The sequence below is a fragment of the Lissotriton vulgaris genome, chromosome 6, assembly GCF_964263255.1.
Source record: "Lissotriton vulgaris chromosome 6, aLisVul1.2, whole genome shotgun sequence".
NCBI classification, from domain to species: Eukaryota; Metazoa; Chordata; class Amphibia; order Caudata; family Salamandridae; genus Lissotriton; species Lissotriton vulgaris.
Genome location: NC_141694.1, coordinates 1,356,147,398 through 1,356,169,087, shown reverse-complemented (window position 1 = coordinate 1,356,169,087; position 21,690 = coordinate 1,356,147,398). Strand labels below are relative to the sequence as shown.

At 47.8% G+C, this 21,690-nt stretch overlaps 1 protein-coding gene across 1 annotated transcript in view; it reads left to right on the top strand.

Annotated features, from left to right (window-relative positions):
• Nucleotides 1-21,690, top strand: part of LOC147708872 (uncharacterized) — a 303,609-nt gene that overhangs the window by 161,709 nt on the left and 120,210 nt on the right. The window contains exon 4 of the mRNA XM_086925792.1: nucleotides 8,072-8,176. Coding sequence (XP_086781918.1) covers nucleotides 8,072-8,176 — 105 coding nt within the window. The remainder of the gene's footprint in view (nucleotides 1-8,071; nucleotides 8,177-21,690) is intronic.

Genomic DNA, 21,690 nt, shown 5'->3' with positions numbered 1-21,690 from the left:
AGATATCTTAATGAAATACTATCATTTTTATGAAATAGGAACTTGTACATGAGAAAACTGTTAAAAGGCAATTTATTGTTTTAGTCAGAAATAAATAAATCATGGCTTGGTGGAATGTTACATATTGTCTTAAATATACATGGTATGAAGTACCCCCTGCTGTACGTTATAAGTGTATTGCCAGTGGACAAGAGTTCTGTGATCATATAGAGAAACAAGGCCAAAGGAACTATGAGATGGCTTGCAAAATCCTTACAATGTATGCTAGATAGTATTTTATTCCATACAATATATGATGGCACCATCACCCTTCCATCAAACCTCTTAAATCATTGGTGTCTTAGGGGGATATTCTCAAGAACGTGTGATAACTATTGCAAAATTAGCTTAGCGCAACTTTCAACATTGCAGTCTATCACGGGAAAATTACGCCTTCATAGTCCCACGATAACACGTCAAATGACCGTGTTAAAACCAACGCGACCCAGCACAAATGCGAAACACAAACGCATGACAAGCTGCTGTGAGGCCAATCGCAATACAAAAATAATGGAAAACCAGTGACAGGCCTGCAATTCACACGCGTTAGGCGGGAAAAATCACCATAAAAGCAGAAATAAACAGACACACAAATGCCAAACAACAGCGAAGCACAATGGATGTTGCCAGAGCAAGTACGGAGGAGAACCAGACCCCACCGAGGACTTGCCTGGGTCCTCGGTTCAGGGAAGGGCCAAGGAGAAGAAGAGTAGGAAGAAGAGGGTCGGTCCGCAGGAAAAAAGGATCCTGATAACGGAGGTGGTAGAACACCATCAACAACTGTTCGTCACCTCCACTGTGTCATTGTTAACCAAAAATGGATTATGGCAGTCCATCGTGGACAAGGTGAAGAGGTCAAGAGGCGCAAAACCAAGCTGAAACTCATCAACAACCGGAAGGCAGCAATGCAGACTGGAGGTGGGAGTCCTGGGCCACAGGAGGAGCTGGACGACAAGGAGGAAATGGTGTCCTCAGTCATCAGTGGGGAGATGGTGGCAGGAGTTGGGGAACCGGACACTGCTCAACATGACCGGACACAACAACACCAGGGTGAGTAACGACCAGGGACTGGGGGGACGGGGGGAGATGGGCACAATTTCACACATGTACAGTTAAGCTGAGCACATCTGCTGACAAACCATGCCCTAGCCCCCAACTCCCACCAAGAGACCAATGTACCTAAGTATGCAACATCTCAGCACTGTATAAGCACAGAAGTCAAAAGCACATCACATGACATAGAGAAAGGGCAGCAAAATCAGAGCTGGAGGGGCGACTCCCCCGAAATGCAGCACACACATAACATGCAGAGCACATCAACACTGACAACAATGTGGTACAAACCGCAACACGTCCATAACAGAACAGAGGACGCAACTGGAGCTGACTGGATATAGACACTGGCCAATCACATTTGGCATTGCAGGGAAATGTGAGTTGATAATGTACAAGTACCAACACACACATGTCATGTTGTCGAAATGTCCACTATCCCCCATCAAAAACGCAGAACCTCCCAAACAGCCACAATGTACACATTCATTGCAGTCTGTACGAAAACATGTGTAATGCGACAACATACATGTGGACAAATTGTTCAACAACATCTTCCCTTCACATTGCAGTGGGAGAATCAACACCTCCTGCAGAGCAGCCCGAACCTCTCTTCTCTGATGACGAAGAGGACCACCACAGCTCGTGGACAGCCTCTGCAGCCCACTTCCAGGAGCTAGGCAGCCCAGTTGCATCGAGGGGACCCCACCCCCTGCACAGACCACACAGCAGGCAGTACCCACCCAACCACGGCTGCCTCCTAGGACCCCCACAAAGAACACATAGCCTTCCAACACCGTGTGATGGGGTGCCAGGAGAATCTGGTTGAACAGGTGTGGGTAGGCTTCGACCGCATGGCAGATAAACTAGATTCCATACATGGGTGTCTAAGTCCCATCAGGGACCACTCACAGTCCCTAATGGACGCCCACAGTCCACTCCATGCTCTCCAATGGACCATGGCTGACATCGCTGGAGCCCTGACTCAGAGAATAGAACAACTGTCCAGTCAGAGTGGCTCTAGTGATGTAACACAGGAGTTGGGAAACATGCAGAGGTTAATGGAGACCATGGAGTGGGCAAATGCGGAAAGAGTGGCTGCCACAGCTGCACACCAGAGATTGGTAGCTGGGTTCCTCAATGACCTCAGGACCATCCTCATGGCATTGCTGCCACAAGGCCTGGTGCTGATGCATGCTGCTGCTACCACTATATCCACATCTCCATACCCTGAAGTGACAGTGCGGCAGACATTCCACCTCCGGCCCCTGAGGTGTCACTGCCACACAGTGCAGGAGATAGAACACCACCACCCACACGTGAGACCATGCAACAGCAGTGGAGAAAGATGCAGATGAACCTACCTTCGTGGTACGAAGGGCGCAGTAGCATTCTTCTCCGCCATATGGCCAGTTTCTGCTTGGTTCTGCCCTCTGCATCATCACCTTCCACTGTCCCCCGATGCACTCTGCGACGCTCACCTTGGACCTCGACATGGACTGCCATATTCTGTTTAAACGCCAATGACACAGCAATCAGACTCGGGACTAACTCTTCCTCTTCCTTTGGACTTGTCATTTCCTGAAGGACTCTGGCAGGCCCTCCACGGGCCAACATCGTCATGTGGGGTTTGCACAGCCCTGTACTCCTCCAGATGCAACACTCCACTGAATGTGCATTAAACATTCCTAATCACACAGATGTGTCATGTCTATGGTCTTTCTAGTGTGGAAGTATGGATGAATGTAGGCTCAGTGAATTCCTTTTACATCCATGTGGCTCATGTCGTTGAACTTGGGTCAAAGGGTGATACATTGCCGAATGCGGTCCAGTCGGCGCAGACACAACAACAGGGACACACGCATTAGTTACTTCCTTGTCCAGCCCGTACCGAACCACGCCCAGAGCCCCGGGGTCATTGTTCTCACCCTTAAGCTGGACTGGCATACGCCAGGCCAGCCAACTCCGCTTACGCTCACAGGGGGGGACGGCAATGCTACATGTCCCAGGTCTACCCTGTAGTGATCTGCTGATCACAGGTCTAGTTGTCAGCATGCCACAGCCACTCCCTCACGGCTGGTCTCCACCCACACCACACCCATCCCCCACATGCGTCACAAGACATGTGACCCTGTCAACAAAAAGGGCCGGGAGCACGTGCTCGATGGCATTTCCAACCTCTCTCTGGGTGTATACGTGTGATGTTCATGTAGCCTGAGGGCCTAGGGTCCTGCAACATTACATTCCTCCGGCCTGGAGGTGACATGATGGCGTCTGCCCCACGATACCCAATCATACAGGGTCCATGACTTGCAAGGTACAGACTTGATGGGACCGGATACACTGCGGCCGGCAGAGGCACATTGCCACGAGCCTGTGACTTTCGGTGCACTGAGGTAGGGGCACCTTAATTTCTGAGCGGGTGTGCAGCCTGTGATGATGCCCCAACCGTGCGGTCCGGACTGCTCAGGATTTGTGTGCCCTGATGGACAGCAGTGTAGGCCAGAGCCAGCGGGCAGCGCGGACCTACCGCCACGTGGCGTCGCCTCCAGGATCACAGAGTTAGGGGCACCTCAAGGGCTGAGTGGGTGTGCAGCTTGCAATGATGCCGGGTGCTCTGGTATGTCCTCTGCCATTGTGAAATCAAGACCCAGAATCAAATGTGAGACCTGGTGGCCTGTGGAGAGGGGCTGCATGATGTGGAGGGTGGCATGTTCGCGGGCCCCGGGCTTGGGGCTTGCACTGGCACGTGGTGGGCCCTCATTGCGACACGCCGGTGGCGAAAGGTGAGCAGTGAGGCCTGAGTGCGCAGGGGTGGACAGGCGATGATGTGTGCAATTGTATGCACTTTGCCGTTCATGTATCTAGACTCTGTTTCAGATGACGGATCTGTTTCAGATGTGGGACCTGGTGAACTGCATTACATACCGGCACACCAGTGTCAACAGGTGAGCAGTGAGACCTGGGTGGGCAGTGTCGGCACTCTCTCTCCCTGTCCATCTCTTCTGTTATCTGTGTCTCTCTCCCCCTCTCTTTCCGTCTTTCTCTCGCTCCCCCTCTCTGTCTGTTTTTCTCTCTCTCCCCCTCTCTGTCTGTCTCTGTCTCTCACCCTCTCTGTCTGTCTTTCTCTCCCCCTCTTTGTCTGTCTTTCTCTCTCTCCCCTCTCTGTTCGTCTTTCTCTCTCTCCCCCACTCTGTCCGTCTTTATCTCTCTCCTTTCTGTCCGTCTTTCTCTCTCTCCTCCACTCTGTCCATTTTCTCTCTCTCCCTCTCTCTCTGTAACTCTCTCTCTCCTTCGCTTTCTCTCTGTCCTTTGATGAGCGCAAGACACACCTTCTCATCTGGAATTTTGTCTTGCAGGTTGTGACCTACAGATTGTTCTGAGGAGAGCCACCATGTGTCTTCATTTCTGTTCTGTGTTTATTTGAATACATTTTCGATTGTTAATTTGAAGGTGAATGTGTGATGCTAATTTTTGTGACGACATATGCATCTCACCAAATGTCATTGTGCGACATTAGGCTGATTATTTGGTACATGTTTTGTGTAGTTGATGTGGCATATCTTTGTCCCGGGGGGGGAGGTGGTGCCCGGGGAGGTGGGGTCCTGGGGTGGTAGTGGTGGGTGTTGTGGCGCTTTTGGGGCTCCCAGCTGCGTGATTGTTGGCTCAATGGCATCTGTTGCACTTCAGGTGTGGCTCTGGGCTGGGCTCCCTTTTCTGGTGCAGGCTGTTGTCCGACTTTACACCAGGTCAGAGCAGGTGTTAGTTTCCTGCTACTAACGCGCCGTATCACCTGTTTTGAGTTCTTATCGACAATCAGGCTGGTCGTTGAGAATGTTGCGGAGTGGTGTTGTTGCGGCTTTTGGCACGGGAACGCCTACTCTGCATCTCTTTAGCGATAGTTGCGGGGTCATCTGTGGCGATGTTTTTTGCGGCTGCTATTAAAGGTAAACTGGTGATATGGGCTGATAGTACCAGCTTGTGAATAGGGCAATATATTTATCACCACTTTGGCTGCGATAAAGTGCTGTTAACACGGCGATAACTCCTTGAGAATATTCCCCTTAGTCTTTTACTTAAAATAGGTAGTTTGGTTGCAGACATGAAGAATAAAAGTTGATTCTAGTTCAAAATTAAATACATCAAAAAGAAGTTAGGTAATTGTTACCAAAAGATATCAGAATCTGTTTAATATAAATCAGATTAAAAATCATCACAAGTATTCGCAATTAGGGAATTGCAAAATGCCATGTATGAAGGTGTATAGTACACCTTTGCGATTCCTAGGGGGTCACAAATGACCTACCTCATGACTATTAATGAGGTAAGTCGCAATTTGCGTCCCCCTAGGAATTGCAAAAATCAAAGGGAATGTGGCCTGCTGAGATCAGCAGAACACATGTCAGTGATTGCATTTAAATAAAGCAATCTTTGAAAGAAAACGAGATGCTTTACAAAATGAAAAATGAAAAGGTTTATTTTTATTTTTAAAGAGCAGGCAGTGGTCCGTGGGAACACTGCCTGCTCTTAAAAATGGACTTACAATCATTCACAGAGAGAAAGGGGTCCCTTGGGGACCCCTTCCATTTACGAAAGTAGGTGGTAACATGCAAATGTTTTGCGACCGCAAATGCGGTCACAAAACATTCATACATACTGATGCGATTCGGTATGAGGAAGGGACACCCTAAACCTGCCCCTTCCTAATACTAATCGCAAACCCATTTTGCAATTCGGTAACAGGTTATTGAATCGCCAAATCAGGTTTGCTGCATTGGAAAAAGCCATTTTTGCATTCGCAAATGGGCAGATTCACAGAATCTGCATGTTTGCGAATGTAAAAATGCTTGATACATCTGCCCCATAGTGATGTACAGTGTGTGCATGTTAAATGCACATGCAGGGTGTATGTATGCGTATTGGTTGCACAGTATATGAAGTGTACAGTGCTGTGCAGTGTATGTATATTCAAAGCATGTACTGGGTGTATGTATGCCTGTGGATGGCACAATACATGGCAGGGTGTGGGTTATATTTTAGGAGACCCAGGCCCACATGGTGAAATATGATGAGAGGAGGTACTGGAATCCCCCAGACAGATTTGTGTATTGCTGCATTCCTGTGAACTGGGTGCGACACACCTCCAGCCCAAAGGATCTAACGACCTTGGCTAGAGGGGGTACATAAATGTTAAAAAGCTTCGGAATCAATGAGGAGCCCTGAGACACTCCACAAAACAAAGGATTGAGGTTCGAGTAAAATAGATCTATTTTAACTATTTGTGACCGGTCAATAAGAAATGAGGTAAGCAACTTCAGGGCAGCGCCCCTGAGCCCCATTTCCTTAGGACGGTCCACCAGTCTCAAAGGATATATGGTATTGAAGGCTGCTGTAAGGTCTAGAAGAATCAAAAGCGTAGTATAACCAGCATCAACCTGGGTTCGAATGTTATTGATTACAAAGTTAATGCCGTCTCCATGATGTGATTGTTTCTTAAACCATGCTGCGAGCCATCAAGCAGCTGATGTTCATCCAGATAGAAACTGAGATCAGAATTAGGATGTTTCTCTAAGATTTTTGCTGTTACTGCTAGCAAAGAGATCACCCTCACAATCCTTCAGAACCTTATTGGTTCACCGACTCACCTCCAAATAGATACTACTGCTTTGATATCTATTCTAAAGGTGAGGAATCTGTGGTTAAAAAGTCTCTATCAGATAAACAAGTTATTTACCTTCAATAACTCTCTTTCTTTTAGAGACCCATTCTAACCGCATATTCCTCACTGTTCTGGGAATTGGACTCTATCATTAATAAGATTCCAAGTCTAGGAAGCTGCACACTGGTCCAAGCTAATTCGCTATTTGCGCTCTGTGTCAAGGGGGCACAGACCGCCTTGAGAGCAACTGACGTCAGTGCATGGCAGTGGTGCCTATACACGTTTCATACACCATTTCAGGAGTGGAACGTTGTCAGTCCGGCCCGCAGTGATATGGCTGAAAAGATTTTGGATCCAGTGTGACTCCTGGGGAATATTCACAAGGTGACGAATCTGCAGTTTGATAGAGCCTGTACCATAAAGAGCTTTACCAAAGGTAAGTAACTTGCTCATCTTGATAACTAAATATTATCCATATAGATTTCATTTTCACTTTCTCCATAACAACTAAGAATGAGGGCATTTTTTCGAAGAGTTCCTATACCTACTTCACCTTCCACATCACACTCTTCCACACCAGGTCTCTCAGTCATCCCTTTGACTACGTGGTGACAGAAATATTGTTAACTCAGTGGTGCGTATTGTTATGAATCCTAGCGGTTCACCTGAAATACTAGTTATTTAAAGATCCTCATCATCCACAATTCTTATGAATGTTATAGGTTGGTTCCCTCAAACACAACTGTGGTTTCAGGAATCTGGGGACTTTCTCAGAACAGCTCCAGAAATACTATGGATAGCTCAATTATGATGGGTTGCATTGCGGAATATCTGCAGGCGTAACTATTAAACTTACCTGAGTTATCTCGTCACATTTGTCATCCACCCCTTTTTCCCAACAACTGTGCTCATTTCTCTTTCAGGAGCTCACCTCCAACTGACCTCCCTTCCCACCCCATACTTTCAACCTCAGCATCAACCTTCCATTGATGACATCACTGGAGCTCAGTACTGCTACCTCCAGAGTCCATTTTCATAACAGCACTCACACAGATCACTGTCATACAGACAACCACACAAATTAAACAATCAAAACCTCTCAGATATAAAACACCTGTTTTGCTAGCAAGTCAGTACTGCATAAAGAGTGTAAAGAGTAAATTACACTAAAGAATGGTTTTGCCAGATAGCCTTCTGCGAGTAGTAAAGTTGTTGTCCTCACATGGGCCACAGTATCATACTGCATGTGCAAGACTTTAACATGCACACTTCTGTGCAGGTTTTGTCGACTGTGATAACAAACGGATGTCTTCTATACAGGCTGCTGAGTCTGACATGCCCCAGTCCTCATCCAGACCAGTTGTGGACCTTTATGAGGGACCCGAGAATACAATCAACGTAGTAGAACATCGGCTTCCAAGCTTGGTATGTGAAACCTCAACAATAATATGTTGTTTCCTTGTGTTTTTCACTCATTTGTATGACATGCTCTCCTCAGGCAATAAAACACTCTCAGTAACCCCTAAATTCTACATATTGCAAATGTATTAGAAAGACCAAAGTAAGAGAAAGAAAACAAATTATAAGTGGAGACAAGTAGAGAAGTTGGGTTAAGCAAAGAACGGTGAGAAGAAACCAAGATGTATACAGTTGTCAAGGAAAGGGATAAAGAAAAGTGTTTTTGATTCCTATCAGTCTGCAAATGAATTATTAGCAATGGTTCCAAACTTGCCATTTAACCGTCGGTATCTTCGGCAAATGTGCTAGTGATAGGAATTGTATGTTTTTCAGAAAATTTGCAATTTTGTGGTGCGATTGGCAATAACTTGGAATATTTTTTTGAAGATATTAAGGTTTAAAGTATTTTATTAGAAAGGTACAGCTGCATTGTGAAATAAACATACAAATCTTCGATGGTTACGGCGAGAGGCATTCCAGGATTAAAGTTCTAATGTCCCAGCCCTGAGGCTGCTTTGATGTCCTGTGTATCGCATACGGACGTACACAAGGAAAGAAAAGAAAGAGCATTGCCCCATAGGCCTGTACCCCTCATTAAGTAAACAACACCCCTCAACAAACTTCCCCCCTCCCACTGCCCTCCCTGTCCAGTGCCGCATACCATGGAAGTAAACTGTCATCCTTCATCCCACCAACCCCTTTCTCGCTTGTGGGGCCGTACTCTCCCCCACCTCATTGTAACAATGCCTCATAATTGGGGTGTAAGCCTCAGCAGTCTCAGGTACCTTGGGCATGTAATTTCCGTGAATTCCGAGGCTAGCAGCGAGTGAAAGGGTTGCCACAGCTCCTCAAAACCAGTCACATCCCCCGCTAATGTGAGGGATAGTTTCTCCATCCCCAGAACATGCCACAACCTGTGTAGCCACCCAGTGCGTGAAGGAATAGTAGGTGTGCGCCAGTGTATTAGAATGTTCTGCACCGCCGAACCCAGCATAATGGCAATCTGCCTCCCCCTCTTAAATTTTAATGGGTACATCAAGTCATTTGGGAGACCCAGCAAGGTATAAGCTGGAAAGCGGGGCAGCTCAATCTCGAAGCAGGTATCAATCTCATCTATCACCGTTGTCCAATAGGCTAGTAATACGGGGCAGTCCCAGAGGATGTGTGTTAGTGTACCAATCTGCCCACACTCTCGCCAGCACCTGTCGCTAATGAGTCTGTTCATTTCGTGTAGCCTTTCCGGGGTGTGATACCAGTAGGTGGAGATTTTGGTAAAAGTTTCCGTGAGGCCTACGTGATAAGCTGAGTGTCGTGCCCTGTACGAAATACGGTCCCACTCTTTGGGGCTAAGTGTTCTCCCCAGTTCCCTATTCCAGCGCTCTCGACCGGGAATGTAGAAGTGGGAAGACGGGAGCTGGAGCATCCTGTACAGATCAGTTATAAGTTTGGCGTCCGAGGCGCGGGTGATTAGCCACCGTTTATACGGTAGGAGCTGCCTGTCCGCAGATTCTCTCACGCTCGGCTGTAAAGCCCAGTGTCTCACCTGCCAATATCTCATGCGGTCTGTTTCAGTCATCTGGTAATTATCTTTAAAGCTTTGGAAGGGGATAACTCCATCTGTTGTGTACATGTGGAAAAGTGCTCTACAGCCCCTGTCCCTCCAGTGTGAGAAGGCTCCCTGCTCCATCCCCGGTGTGAAGTCGGGATTATCAACAATCGGAGTGAAGGGCGAGGGGAATGTGGTGAGGTCGAATGCGCGACATGCAGCGTCCCATACTTTCAGCGGGACCCGTGTGATGTAAGAAGCATAGAGATTCGGGGGGCGGTGAGATCGGCGAAGAAAGGGAATTTCCTGCAACGGGCGCCCGGCTACTGCCTGATCCTGGAAGAGCCAATGTTTATCGGACTCCCACTTACTCCATTCCACCAAATACCGCAATTGGGATGCCTGGAAGTATTTGCGGAGGTCGGGGATTCCCAGTCCCCCTGATTCTGGCGCCAAAGTCGTGAGGGCGCGGCGCATTCGGGGTTTGCGGCCCTGCCACACGAAGCGGGACACGTCAGTTTGCATCTGTTGTATCCAGCCCTTGGGGGGTTGTAAAGGCAGCGCTCGGAATAAGTACAGAATTTGGGGTAAAACTGTCATTTTGATCGCTGCTACCCTGCCAAGCCAGGAGATTGTCCCTTTGTTCCATCTCCCAAGTTCGTCTCTCACCTTCTTGCCTACCGCCTCATAGTTAATGGAAACCATGGCCTGCAACGTCGGGGCTAACGCAATCCCCAGGTATTGCACCTGATCTTTCGACCATCTTAGGGGAAAGAGCTTCTGTAGGTCGGTCCTCGTTGTCGAGGCCAGGGAAAGGTCCAGAGCCGTGGATTTCTCCACATTCATCCGGAAGCCGGCCACACTCTCAAAAGCCTTAAGTTCCGCCATGCATGCGGGTAAAGCCCGCCCTGGGTCCTCCAACGCGAAAATGACATCGTCCGCGTAGAGGCTAATTGCGTGGGTGAAACCCCCCATCCGTACCCCAGTCACGGCTATATTCTGCCGCACTCGTTGAGCGAAGGGCTCCATGTAGAGCGCGAAGAGGAGGGGGGAGAGGGGGCATCCCTGTCTTGTTCCACGTTCGATATCGAACCGTCGGGAGCCACAGCCATTCACTCGCACGGTGGCAGAGGGGGACTTATAGCAATTAAAGACCATGGTTCGGAACTTCTCCCCTATTCCCAACCTCGCCATAACTCGTTCAAGGTAGGGCCAATGCACCCGGTCGAACGCTTTTTCGGCGTCAACCGAGAGCAGCATCCGTTCCCCCGGAATACGCGAGGCTTTTTCCAGGACGTGAACTATCCGTTTAGTGTTGTCCACTGTCTGCCTTCCAGGCACGAAGCCGGCTTGATCCGGTTCAATCAGGCCGGGGAGATGCTGCGCCAATCTCGCCGCTAGAATCCCTGTGTAGAGTTTTAGATCTAAATTTAGTAAGGAGATCGGTCTATACGAGCCGCGTTGTTTCCTGTCTTTCCCTGGTTTGGGAATGACGGACACCGTCGCCTGTAGAAGATCTGGAGGGATAGCCCCAGGATTAGAGAAAGAATTAAACAGCTTAGTCAAGATAGGGGCTAGTGTCGCGCTGAACGTTCTATAGAAAAGGGCGGTGTAACCGTCCGGGCCTGGGGCCTTCCCTATTTTAAGCCGAGAAATCGCCATTATCACCTCCTCAGTCCCAATCTCTCTCTCTAGGTAATCCGCTTGCTCTTGAGTCAGGGAGGATAGAGCCACTGAATCAAGGTAAACATCCGAGTCTTCCATTCTAACGGCTTCCGCTCTATATAGGTCGGCGTAGAAGCGACGGAAGGCTTCGGCAATTTCGGCGTCACCCGTGATCTTTTGTCCGGCATCCCCTGCCAACTCCTTCACCTGGCGACTCTGATGGGCTACTCTCAGTTTGGCCGCCAACAGGCGGCCACAACGGTCCTCTCCCGTGTAATATGCGTGTTTCAGGCGCAGTGCTGCATATTCAGCTCTGTCCAGGTCTAGCGAGGACAAGAGTTTCCTAGTTGCCTTCAACTGCTTCCAGACTCGCGGAGTTCCAGTGCGACGGTGTACGTTCTCTAGTTCCCTGACTTTCTGAGTGAGTTCGTCCCTCTTAAGTTTCCTATCTCGGTTGTCCGCGGCCGAGATCGCAATGAAGTCTCCCCTTAATACCGCCTTAAGAGCCCCCCATTGAGTCGACAGGGAAGTATCAGCGTTAGCGTTGTGCAGCTGAAAGTCCCTGATCGAGTCCGTAATGCTCTGCACCACTGCTTTCCTGTGCAGAAGGGCGTCTCGGAGCCTCCAAACTCCTCTCCGGGGGGAACCCGGTTGGAGAAGGAAGGTCCCCGAGACCGGTGCATGGTCTGAAAGAGAAATGACACCCATTTCCGAGGCGGTAGCCAGGCCACGGACAGGTCCGGAGACCAGTAGGTGATCAAGTCTGGCGTATGTCTTATGTGCGTGTGAGTAATATGAAAAGTCCCTGTCGGTCGGGTGAAGTTCGCGCCAGAGATCGTGCAGATCGAAATCAACCAACTGCGCCTTAACTGCTTGCGAGAGTTCCCCGGTTTGTGGATGTCGCTGCGCCGACCTATCTATCGAGGAGTCAAAAACCAAATTTATGTCCCCCCCCAGTATTATGTGCTTGTCTGGCGAGGCCGTGACATCCTCCAGTGCTTTGCGTAAAAATCTATCTTGCTGTTCGTTCGGGCCGTAAACCGTGCCTAAAGTGAATATCAGGGCTCCCATTTTAAGTCTGTAGGCGATAAGTCTACCTTTTTGTTCAACAAATTTGTGCAGCACCTCCCCCCTAAATGATTTGGACAACAGAATAGCCACCCCAGCCGTTTTGGTCGTATTAGAGGAAAAGAACTGTGTGGGGAAATGGCGGGATCTCATCCTGTGGCAATCACTAGCTAACAAGTGGGTCTCCTGAAGCAGACAAATGTCCGCCTGGGAGTTTTCCAATAAGGACAGGATAGCCCTTCTCTTCGTGGGATTGTTCAGTCCCTTAACATTCAGGGTTATTATCTTCAACTCTGCCATGGGTGGTCCGATCTACTCTGTCTATGCGTGCGAACCAGAGTGCGTAAGAACAGGATGACTGCCGAGCAAGCGTGTGTGTCAATACGAACACTCACAGATAACATAGAAGCACTGGACAGGGCAACCCCCAACTCCCCTCCCTCAACTATTCCCAACCCCAACATCCGACACAACCTCCCCCCCATTCTACCCAACTCACACCACAACTTCCCCAACCTCTCCCTCCCCTCCTTCATTTCCCACCCTAGGGTCACACCCTACCTTCACCTCCCCAAATTACCCAAAACGTCTTGAAATAGTCCCAGACAGGCCCAAGCGGACTAGTCCGTGGAAAGTTACCTTGGTGGACGTCCAGCCACACGTGGTCAAACCTTCGCCTCCCCCCATCCTCATTCCAAGCCAGCAATGGAGAAAGTGCTACGATGAACTCCCCCCGGAGCACAATTAAGCGGTCAGTGCAACCTCCTCTGGGCCTTCACGCGCCGCAGACGCTGTCCGAACAGCGGCTTCTTGTCCTGCTCTGATTGTTGGGGACCCCGGCCTCCGCGACACCTCCGCCGTCCGTCTCCTTCGCGTAGCTCGTTGCCAACCGCCGTCCGCTGTTCGCCTCCGTCCAGGCGTGTGGGATTCTTCCTCCTCCGCGGTGATGCCCAAGATTTCGCAGGTGTCCTGAAGGTTACGTAAATGGTGTGTCTCACCCTGCCATTTGAAGATAATACGAAAAGGGTGTCCCCATGAATAGGGTATCTCGTGCTGTTTGAGGAAGTCCGTCACAATCTTGAAGGATTTGCGCTTCTGAAGCGTGAGTGCGGACAGATCCTGGTATAGCGCTACTGGGTGATCCCGGAAAGTGAGAGAGCGAGCTTTTCGGGCCTCTGCCATGATCTTTTCCTTCAATGGGAAGTCTGGGAGGAACGCTAGGATGTCTGGAGGGGGGCCATTAGTCCTTCTGACGGGACCCACCCTGTGCGCTCTGTCGATTCTAATGGGGAAATCTTCCCCTTCTCCCAGGACCATGCGGAAGAGTTCCTGCAAGTACTGAACTATGTCCGGGTTTTCCTCTGAAGATGGCACACCCCGGACCCTAATGTTGTTCCTTCGTGACCTATTCTCCAAATCTTCATTGTGCAATTGGAGGTCTAAGTGCTGTTCCCGGAGAGTCAGCACCTCCTGCTGCAGAAGAGTGAGCTCTTCATCTTGTCTGTGCGCGGAGTTCTCCACAGTGTCCACTCTCTCACCTAGACCTTCCACTTCCCTACGGACTTCCCGCACCTCACCCGCCACTTCCTGCTTCAGGGCCTGGAAATCTTCTCTCAACGTGCCAAATAGAGATTCCAAGAAGGATCTGGTGACCGGAGGCTCCGCCGCTGCGCCAGACTGCGAGCTCCCAGCTGCTCCAGGCGAAGAAGAGTTCTTGTCCCCCTTGGACTGTTGTCTGTTGAGCATCTCTGGAAGTGTGCGATCGCCACGATCGTTGCGTATACCCCCTCTCTGACCGGCCATGATGCAGGTTCCCCCACCAGTCAGTGCCTTTCTTCACGCCGACTCCCGGGCCCCAAGGGGTCTATCTCCAGTCGAGGGTGGGTTGCTCCCGCCGCCCCCACTGAGCTCCGGGAGTAGCTTCGCTGGGGCGGACACAGGTGGAGAGGTCCCGGTGCCAGCAGTGATGTCCAGCCGACACCGTGTGCTCCTGGATGCACCACGCCAGTCAGGCGCCCCGCAGTGCTCTGAGCCTTCCCCCTCCACAGCCCCCAGTCGTACCTGTATGCCCGTCTGGGTCAGGCGCCAGTCGCGGTGTCCATTGGGGAGGGCTGCCGCCCAGAACCTCGTCTGCACCCCGCTAGGTAGTTCTGGGTGCCCGCGCAGGATGTGGCTCCCCTAGGGGTGCGCCCGCCGCTCCCCCACCGGTATAGCACTTCAGGGCGTGCAGCAAGAGTATTGTGGGCCTCACGGGCGTTCCATCTACCACGCCGGTTGGCGCCAGGGATTCAGGGGCTTCACAGGCTGGGGGTGTCCTGCTGGCTGCAGTCCACACCAGCCAGGGCAGCTTCTTCGCTGATCGCCGCTCCCGGCCTCCTATGTAGCCCGGTAAGGCCTCTGAGCCGGGCACACGCGTAGCTCCTCCCCCGGCCCAGCCAGCACCTCGGGGTGCGGAGATCTCTAGGACCCGGTCTGCGAGGCCGCCGCCTCAGGCACTCCGCCGGCTTCGCTGTCGGGGTTTCTCGCTGGACAGCGGGGGTCGTTCGCCCCAGGCAGCGCACTCACCGCGCCATCGGGAAACTTGCAGCGGGTTCGGATGAGGATCCTCCTTATCATCGGCTCGCCGCCATCTTGGAGCGTAGGGGAGGCAGCGGACTCGTCTCGGATACCGCACTGCTCCACTCCACCACGCTCGGCTGAGTCGTCCGCCGCTGCCGGATGGCCCCGCTCACTCCGGTAGGTCAATTCTTCGCCCCCCAGCTGTCCGGAGCCACACCGTCTCGTCGGGGCTAGGGCGCTGCGTCAGCCCCGGCCTGCGCTGGACCAGAACTCGGCGCTCGGAACTCGGCGGGTGTCTTTCTGCTGGGCGCCGGCGGCAGCGGTCAAGCGGTCATCCTCACCCTGTCAGCCGAGCAGGTCAGGTCAGCGTGGCTCCGGGGGGGGGAGATTCAGCCTAGGTCAGGGCTTGGGCCTCGGATGGGGTCGGGAGCTCCGGCGGACCCGTCCTTCTACCTCGCCATCTTGGCCACGCCCCTCCTTTTTGAAGATATTAAAATCATTCTCCTTGCTCTTAATTAGATAGAATCATATTTTTCAAAACCGTGATTGTGAATCAAATACTCAATACCACAATTTTGGATTTAAAGTTACACAAACAATACAGTATCCAACATGGATTTGACAGTTCCATATCAATGTATCTAATGACACTATGCCCAAAGCAGGTGGAACAAAGCTGGATTCATGTGATACCTACTGACTATGTATATGTGTTTCTTTTGGATTCATTGACCCTCACCAATACGTCCTTACACATGTATGCATGGATTACAAGTTATTTGTTTCGGACTTGAGTATAACAACTAGACCCAGGGAAACCCTACCCAAACCTCTTGGTTTTGCCCTTTTCCATGGAAATAAAAGGCTCAAATTTGCACACGCTTATGGCCTGTTTAGAGTGGGTTAAATTACAGATGACAGCTGCAATATGTGGGCAAATGGGGGCAGGGATTAGCACTGCCTGCTGCCTCTGCAGGTTCACTTTCAATTCTGGGCCTGGTGTTTCTGGCACTGGGATTATCAGAGCTTGAGTTTTCAGACCTAATCATTTGTGCTCCTTGAACACCAAAGACCCCCAGTAACTGCACTGGGCTACTTCTAATGGAGTTAGTATATTTGATGTGGATACTTCAAAATAAGGTATAGAATCAGTCTGGCCTTGACCTTCTTTGGGCCTTGTGCTCTACTGAATTACAGATTGTCAAATAAAAAGTAAAAGCACTCTTTCCCCTTGTCAGTGTGAATCAAATAATATTTTTCTTGATGATATGATTTCATTTAATCTGTGCAATTTTACTCTGTGAAATAAAATTATATATATTAAAATTGGCAATTTTAGGATATCTGTTTTTCTAGGGGTGTAGTATCTTAGGGCCAGATGTATCAAGATACCGTTTTGCGAATCCTAAATAGCGATTTTTTGCGAATCGCTATTTAGAATTCGCAAAACGGTATGTATGTACAAAATCGCAATTTTTTTGCGATTCCTTATTATTCTTTATAGAATAATAATTTTCAATGCATTCCTATGGGCCAGGAGGCCCATAGGAATGATAGTGCAATAATTCTCAAATTGCGAATTCATAATTTGCTAATCGCAATTTGAGAATTATTTCAAGGGTGCAGGGGTGTCTCAAAGACACCCTGCTGCACCCCTCAAATCTACATGTGTGTGCATGTGGCAAACATACATGCCCTGTGGGCATGTATGAGTGTCACATGCCACCCTTACAAATGCCAATTAGGGCATTTTTAAAAGAAATCTCAAATTACCACCAACTACAAGTTGGTTGTAAATTGCGATTTCTTAACACAAATTCGCAAACCAAAAATTTGCTATTCCTTAAATGCTATGGCAAAATAAGGAATCGCAAATAGTTGCAATTCCTTAAAGTGCGATTTTCTGATACATATCAAAAATCGCAAATCGGCCGTTTGCGAGTCGCAAAGGCCGAAATTCTGTGAATTTCGGCCTTTGCGAGTCGCAAAAGCCTTGATACATCTGGCCCTTACTCTTTTAGTTTAAGTTTTATCCCTATGTCTGTCTCGTGTACCATTTAGTGTCATTGTACATGTTGTAATCAATGGTAACACACAGTGGATTATACTTGTAACAAAATAAGAGCAGGAAGGTTGCTAAAAGCAATTGCCCATTTTAGTGAGAAAGAATTTTTGTTTTAGGTGAAATGTAACATATTTTCTGAAATATAGCTACATTACAAAGATTAATACTTTCAAGCAGCTCTATCAATTTAATGTATTTAGCCAAAAAGACATTGCTAATTTATCAGCATAATCCGCTTATTAAAACATGAAAGGAACGTAGCATATTTGATATTGAACAGAAAAAATCTAGCAAGTTGTCACCTATAATTTTTCCACAGAAATGTCTGTACATTTTACATAACTTGAGTAGGTGATCTACTCAAGTAACAGACATTACTGACAGTGCCAAGGCTCTAGCACACTAGTGGCCCATGTCCCACTGGAATGTTAGGCCAATGGCGGCCTCCGCATCAATGGGAAACTCAAAACGCATTAATTAATCTTGCAATGCAGCAGAGGTTCAAATTTGTACAAACCATGCTCTACAAAATCACATTATGAATGATATAATATTTTCACTTTCACTTAATATTTTTGTATCCCTCTCTGAGTCTAAGGGACCAGAGTGGTCGAGGGAAAGCCAGAATGGGGGATCCCTCACAAAAGTAATCAATCAATAGTTTCCACAATTTCACAAATGTTCCCCTTTGTTTGTGAAGATCCCATGTTATTCTCTCCTTCACTATCTAGGAACACAACATACCTGCCTACTGCTGAACATTAAGTGGCATTTTACTCTTGCACTTTGGGGCTACTAGCGGTTTTCCCATCAGTGGCATATTGGTTATCATGCCTCAGTTAGCTTTGAATATTCCTTGCATATCAAGAGGTTGTCGACCCAGGATTATAGTATATAATTATTGAGTCATATAAAAAGATGGTAGGCTTCCTATTGCCTTGGGACCCAGCAGTAGGGTCCCAAGGCAATTTGAAGCCTACTATTATTTTATATGACTCAATCTTTCTTTCCAAAAGATTTGTACTGTGGGGCAGCACCAAAGGATGTATACCTCATGCCCATCCTGATTACAATCTTGCCAACATTTCCCATTCAGTTCTTTTTGCATCCGTTTTGCTTTGTTATGATCAAATAAGAATGAAACATAAGCTTGTACATAGTTTCTCTGTTCTGGACACTATGGCACAATGTTGGAATGGCGCTCCATAATTTCTTCTTTTTTTAATTGGAATATCATCAACTCAAAAAATATCTTGTAAAATCTTTTTTTTTAGATTGGTCTCTAGCCCACAAATTGGATCAGGTTACTGCATTTTTACTGACTTCCAAATCATATGTCTCGAAATATGGAAATTCTTCCCCAGAACTTGTCAAGGTGTTACTTTTTACCTTAGCCTCGTGTAAGAGGAAGTAATATTAGTACATACTTTAACAATGCTTTGTTGCTAGTTCAGAAGAATAAGGTTTTCTTTTGCTAAAAGTGTATCTGGTCCCCTTGGGCTAGAGCCCACCCTTTTCCTTGCCCCACATATAACTCTCCTAACTTTGACTGCAAAACGTCTATTGTCTAATTTTTATGCCCTTTTTGCAGGAAAGGGATCAGATACATCCATCCCATGTTGATAAAGGACATTGTGGATGATTGCCATCCCCAGGTTCCCAAACTCTCTGTTTAAAGCTTTGACCTGCATTGCTCGAGTTGCTTGTTACATTTATAAAATGGATAAATGGAAACACACATATATGCCAGCTGAATAAATCAGGTACTCCTCTCCCATAGATCCTCAATCTAGCTCCAGTAGACCACTATCTGTGTTTGTCCTTGAAGTATACAGTTTGTCGTATCTTTGTTGTGGGTTCCACCTTTCTGGTTGTGTTTCTTGACTTTTAGATTTTTCTGTTTTTTTCTAACGGTGTGCCTTTCCCCTATAGTGCATTTGGTAAAGGATTTTGATTTTTTGTTGAAACTAGAGTGTGCATACAAATGCCCATCTACACTGGATTTGTCTCTTTGAAGCTCCATTGTGATAGGTATTATTGCCCTCTTGTTTGTTGAGGATGGTTTGAGAGAGATCTTGATAGAGATTTTCCGAACTGCGAGTAAAGACATTTTGTTCAAATCTTATTTCCTTGTATTTGTGATGAGCTTCTGTTGGGAAGACCCCGGTTTTATTAGGATAACTTTGTGTCAATTCTTAGGCATTCTCTTGTGGCTCCTACTCTGCGTTCTATCAAAATTGTGTAATCCTTATCTTTTAGCAGGGTAGCCCTGAATACGTCCACGAAAACCCCCCTCACACTCTCCAATCTCCTATAACTTCTTCAACCTCCTTCATGTTGTGTGTTCTTGTATTGTCCCTGCATGATCTAACTTCTAAATCAACACACGTCTTTTACTTCTTCTTCTAAGTTGAAACACACAGATTGGGACATTTCCACTTCCTGGCTTTGGGCGGCAATATCTCCCATCACCTGGATATCTTTGTTATGTCCATTTCCTGCTGCGGACAGTTCTGCCGTTAGGCTTTGCATGTGTGAGTTGATAATTCAGTAATCATCTGATGTAATTCATGTATTTATATTTGAAGGCCTTCTTTGGTAAGGGAGTGTTGTTATGTCTGTTTTCCTTGATGCCATCGCCCACTGCAGCCTCTGTTCCTTGTTTAACTTTGCCAACTTCTCCATGTCTCTTTGTTTGGCCCCCTAACAGTCTTTGAAAACCGTCTGTCTTGCTGTGGGTATTGCCCAAGGCATTTATGATGCAGCATCGTAGAGTAGTTGCATAGTAGGCTAGAGTAGGTTAAATAATCGGTTGTAGGCGATTTCTAGCCACATTTCAGAGCCCTTTATTGTGCTCGTGCCTCTTTCTATTTATTCCAAAGCGCTTGGTGAGGTCTGTGGGTGCTTTATAAGAGGTCCTATTTCAGGTCCCCTTTAAAAAGGATAAGCATTCTCAAACTACTTGAGAATTAGGTTTAGTAATCTCCTGTCTTGAATTACAGCTCTATGGTAGTGGATCATTTGGGTAGCCATCTGTCTTTAATGGTTGCAAGCTATTTAATGATCCACTTAAATAAGTTGCATGTTGAGCCCACCCCGTTTCACTGTTTGACTTGTCCCAGTTCGAATGTTTCTGCCTCTTTTGCTTTAGGCTTCTATCTAAGTAGTAACCTGCTTTCTCACTTGTCTGGTAGAGCTCTTCATCTAAGTGAGCCTGGCCTTGTTTCCATGTCATAGAGAAAGTGCGGGCCTCAACATGGCTGACACAGCCACGTTGCTCAGTCTGGAACTGGACAGCGTCACATTATGATAAAACTTGTCACAGTAACACTAAAACTTTCTTCTAGGATAGTTCACCCCCTGCTTCATGTTTCCTATTTGAAACCACATCTCCATTGTGAATTCATGTGTTACAGTTTCTTACTACTTCTCGATCCAAGATGGGGGAACCTTTTCGTATAGATGGTGTCATGTCCTGGAATCTGCTATATAAGGGCCTCATTATCAGGTTGCATCGCAATTGTTTCTGCACCTTTGCTTGGTCACTGGACCTCAGGGACCCTGCGTTCTACTCTCCTAGTCACCTCTGTGTTTGCAAAAACAACAGTTGATGGACAGAATGCAGAACAATGTCATCCATACACCCCAGTACAGAGATTTGAGCCTAAATCCATAGTTTTTTTGCTCACCATGCCATTCCAGTTTGAACCTAGCCATATGAAAATCAGTCTTGACCCTGTGCCCCATGGGAACAGTCCAGCCCTAACTGCCAAGCCAGGTCTTCCCTGGACTGGAAACAAGCATCCTAGGACCGGTTTCGGTCTTTCAGCCTTCAACAGCCTGGATAGTTTGATTCCAGTGCCATAGAGAGCACAAGACTCACGTCTGAACATATCCGGCCCACTTGGGGTGACAAATGCAAAAACAACAGATAATGGACAGAATGCAGAACAATGTCATACATACACCCCAGTACAGAGATCTGGGCCTAAATCCATCATTTTTTTGCTCACCAGGCCATTCCAGTTTGAACCTAGCCATATGCAAATCAGTTTTGACCCTGTGCCCCATGGTAACAGTCCAGCCGGAACTGCCATGCCAGGTCCTCCCTGGACTGGAAACAAACATCCTAGGACCGGTTTCGGGGCATCACCCTTCATCAGCCAGGCTAGCTTGAATCCAGTGTCACAGTGTGCTCCAGACCAGTTCTCCTACAGATAGAAATACAAGCAATCTAAGACCAGTTTCAACCTACTTAAGCATCTTTAGTAAGGCGAGCTTGAGATCTCTGGAGCAGTGAGCACGGAACCCAAGACTGGTTTCGGCCTAATTAAAAGCAATGGACTGGAATGTGGCCTGAGTAGGCACCAGTGGCTGAGATTCAGTCAAGTATTCTAACTTGTGTGTTTTTTTAATTCAATTAACACGTTCCTTTAATACCTAATAACAAATGAATTGTATCACAAGACCAGATGCTCATAATATTCCCTTTTAAAACATATTGCTTATGTCAAGGCAGCATGAGTCATGGGTTTTTTGCCTTTAAAAGTATGGGAGGTATCACTAATGGCCAGCCTG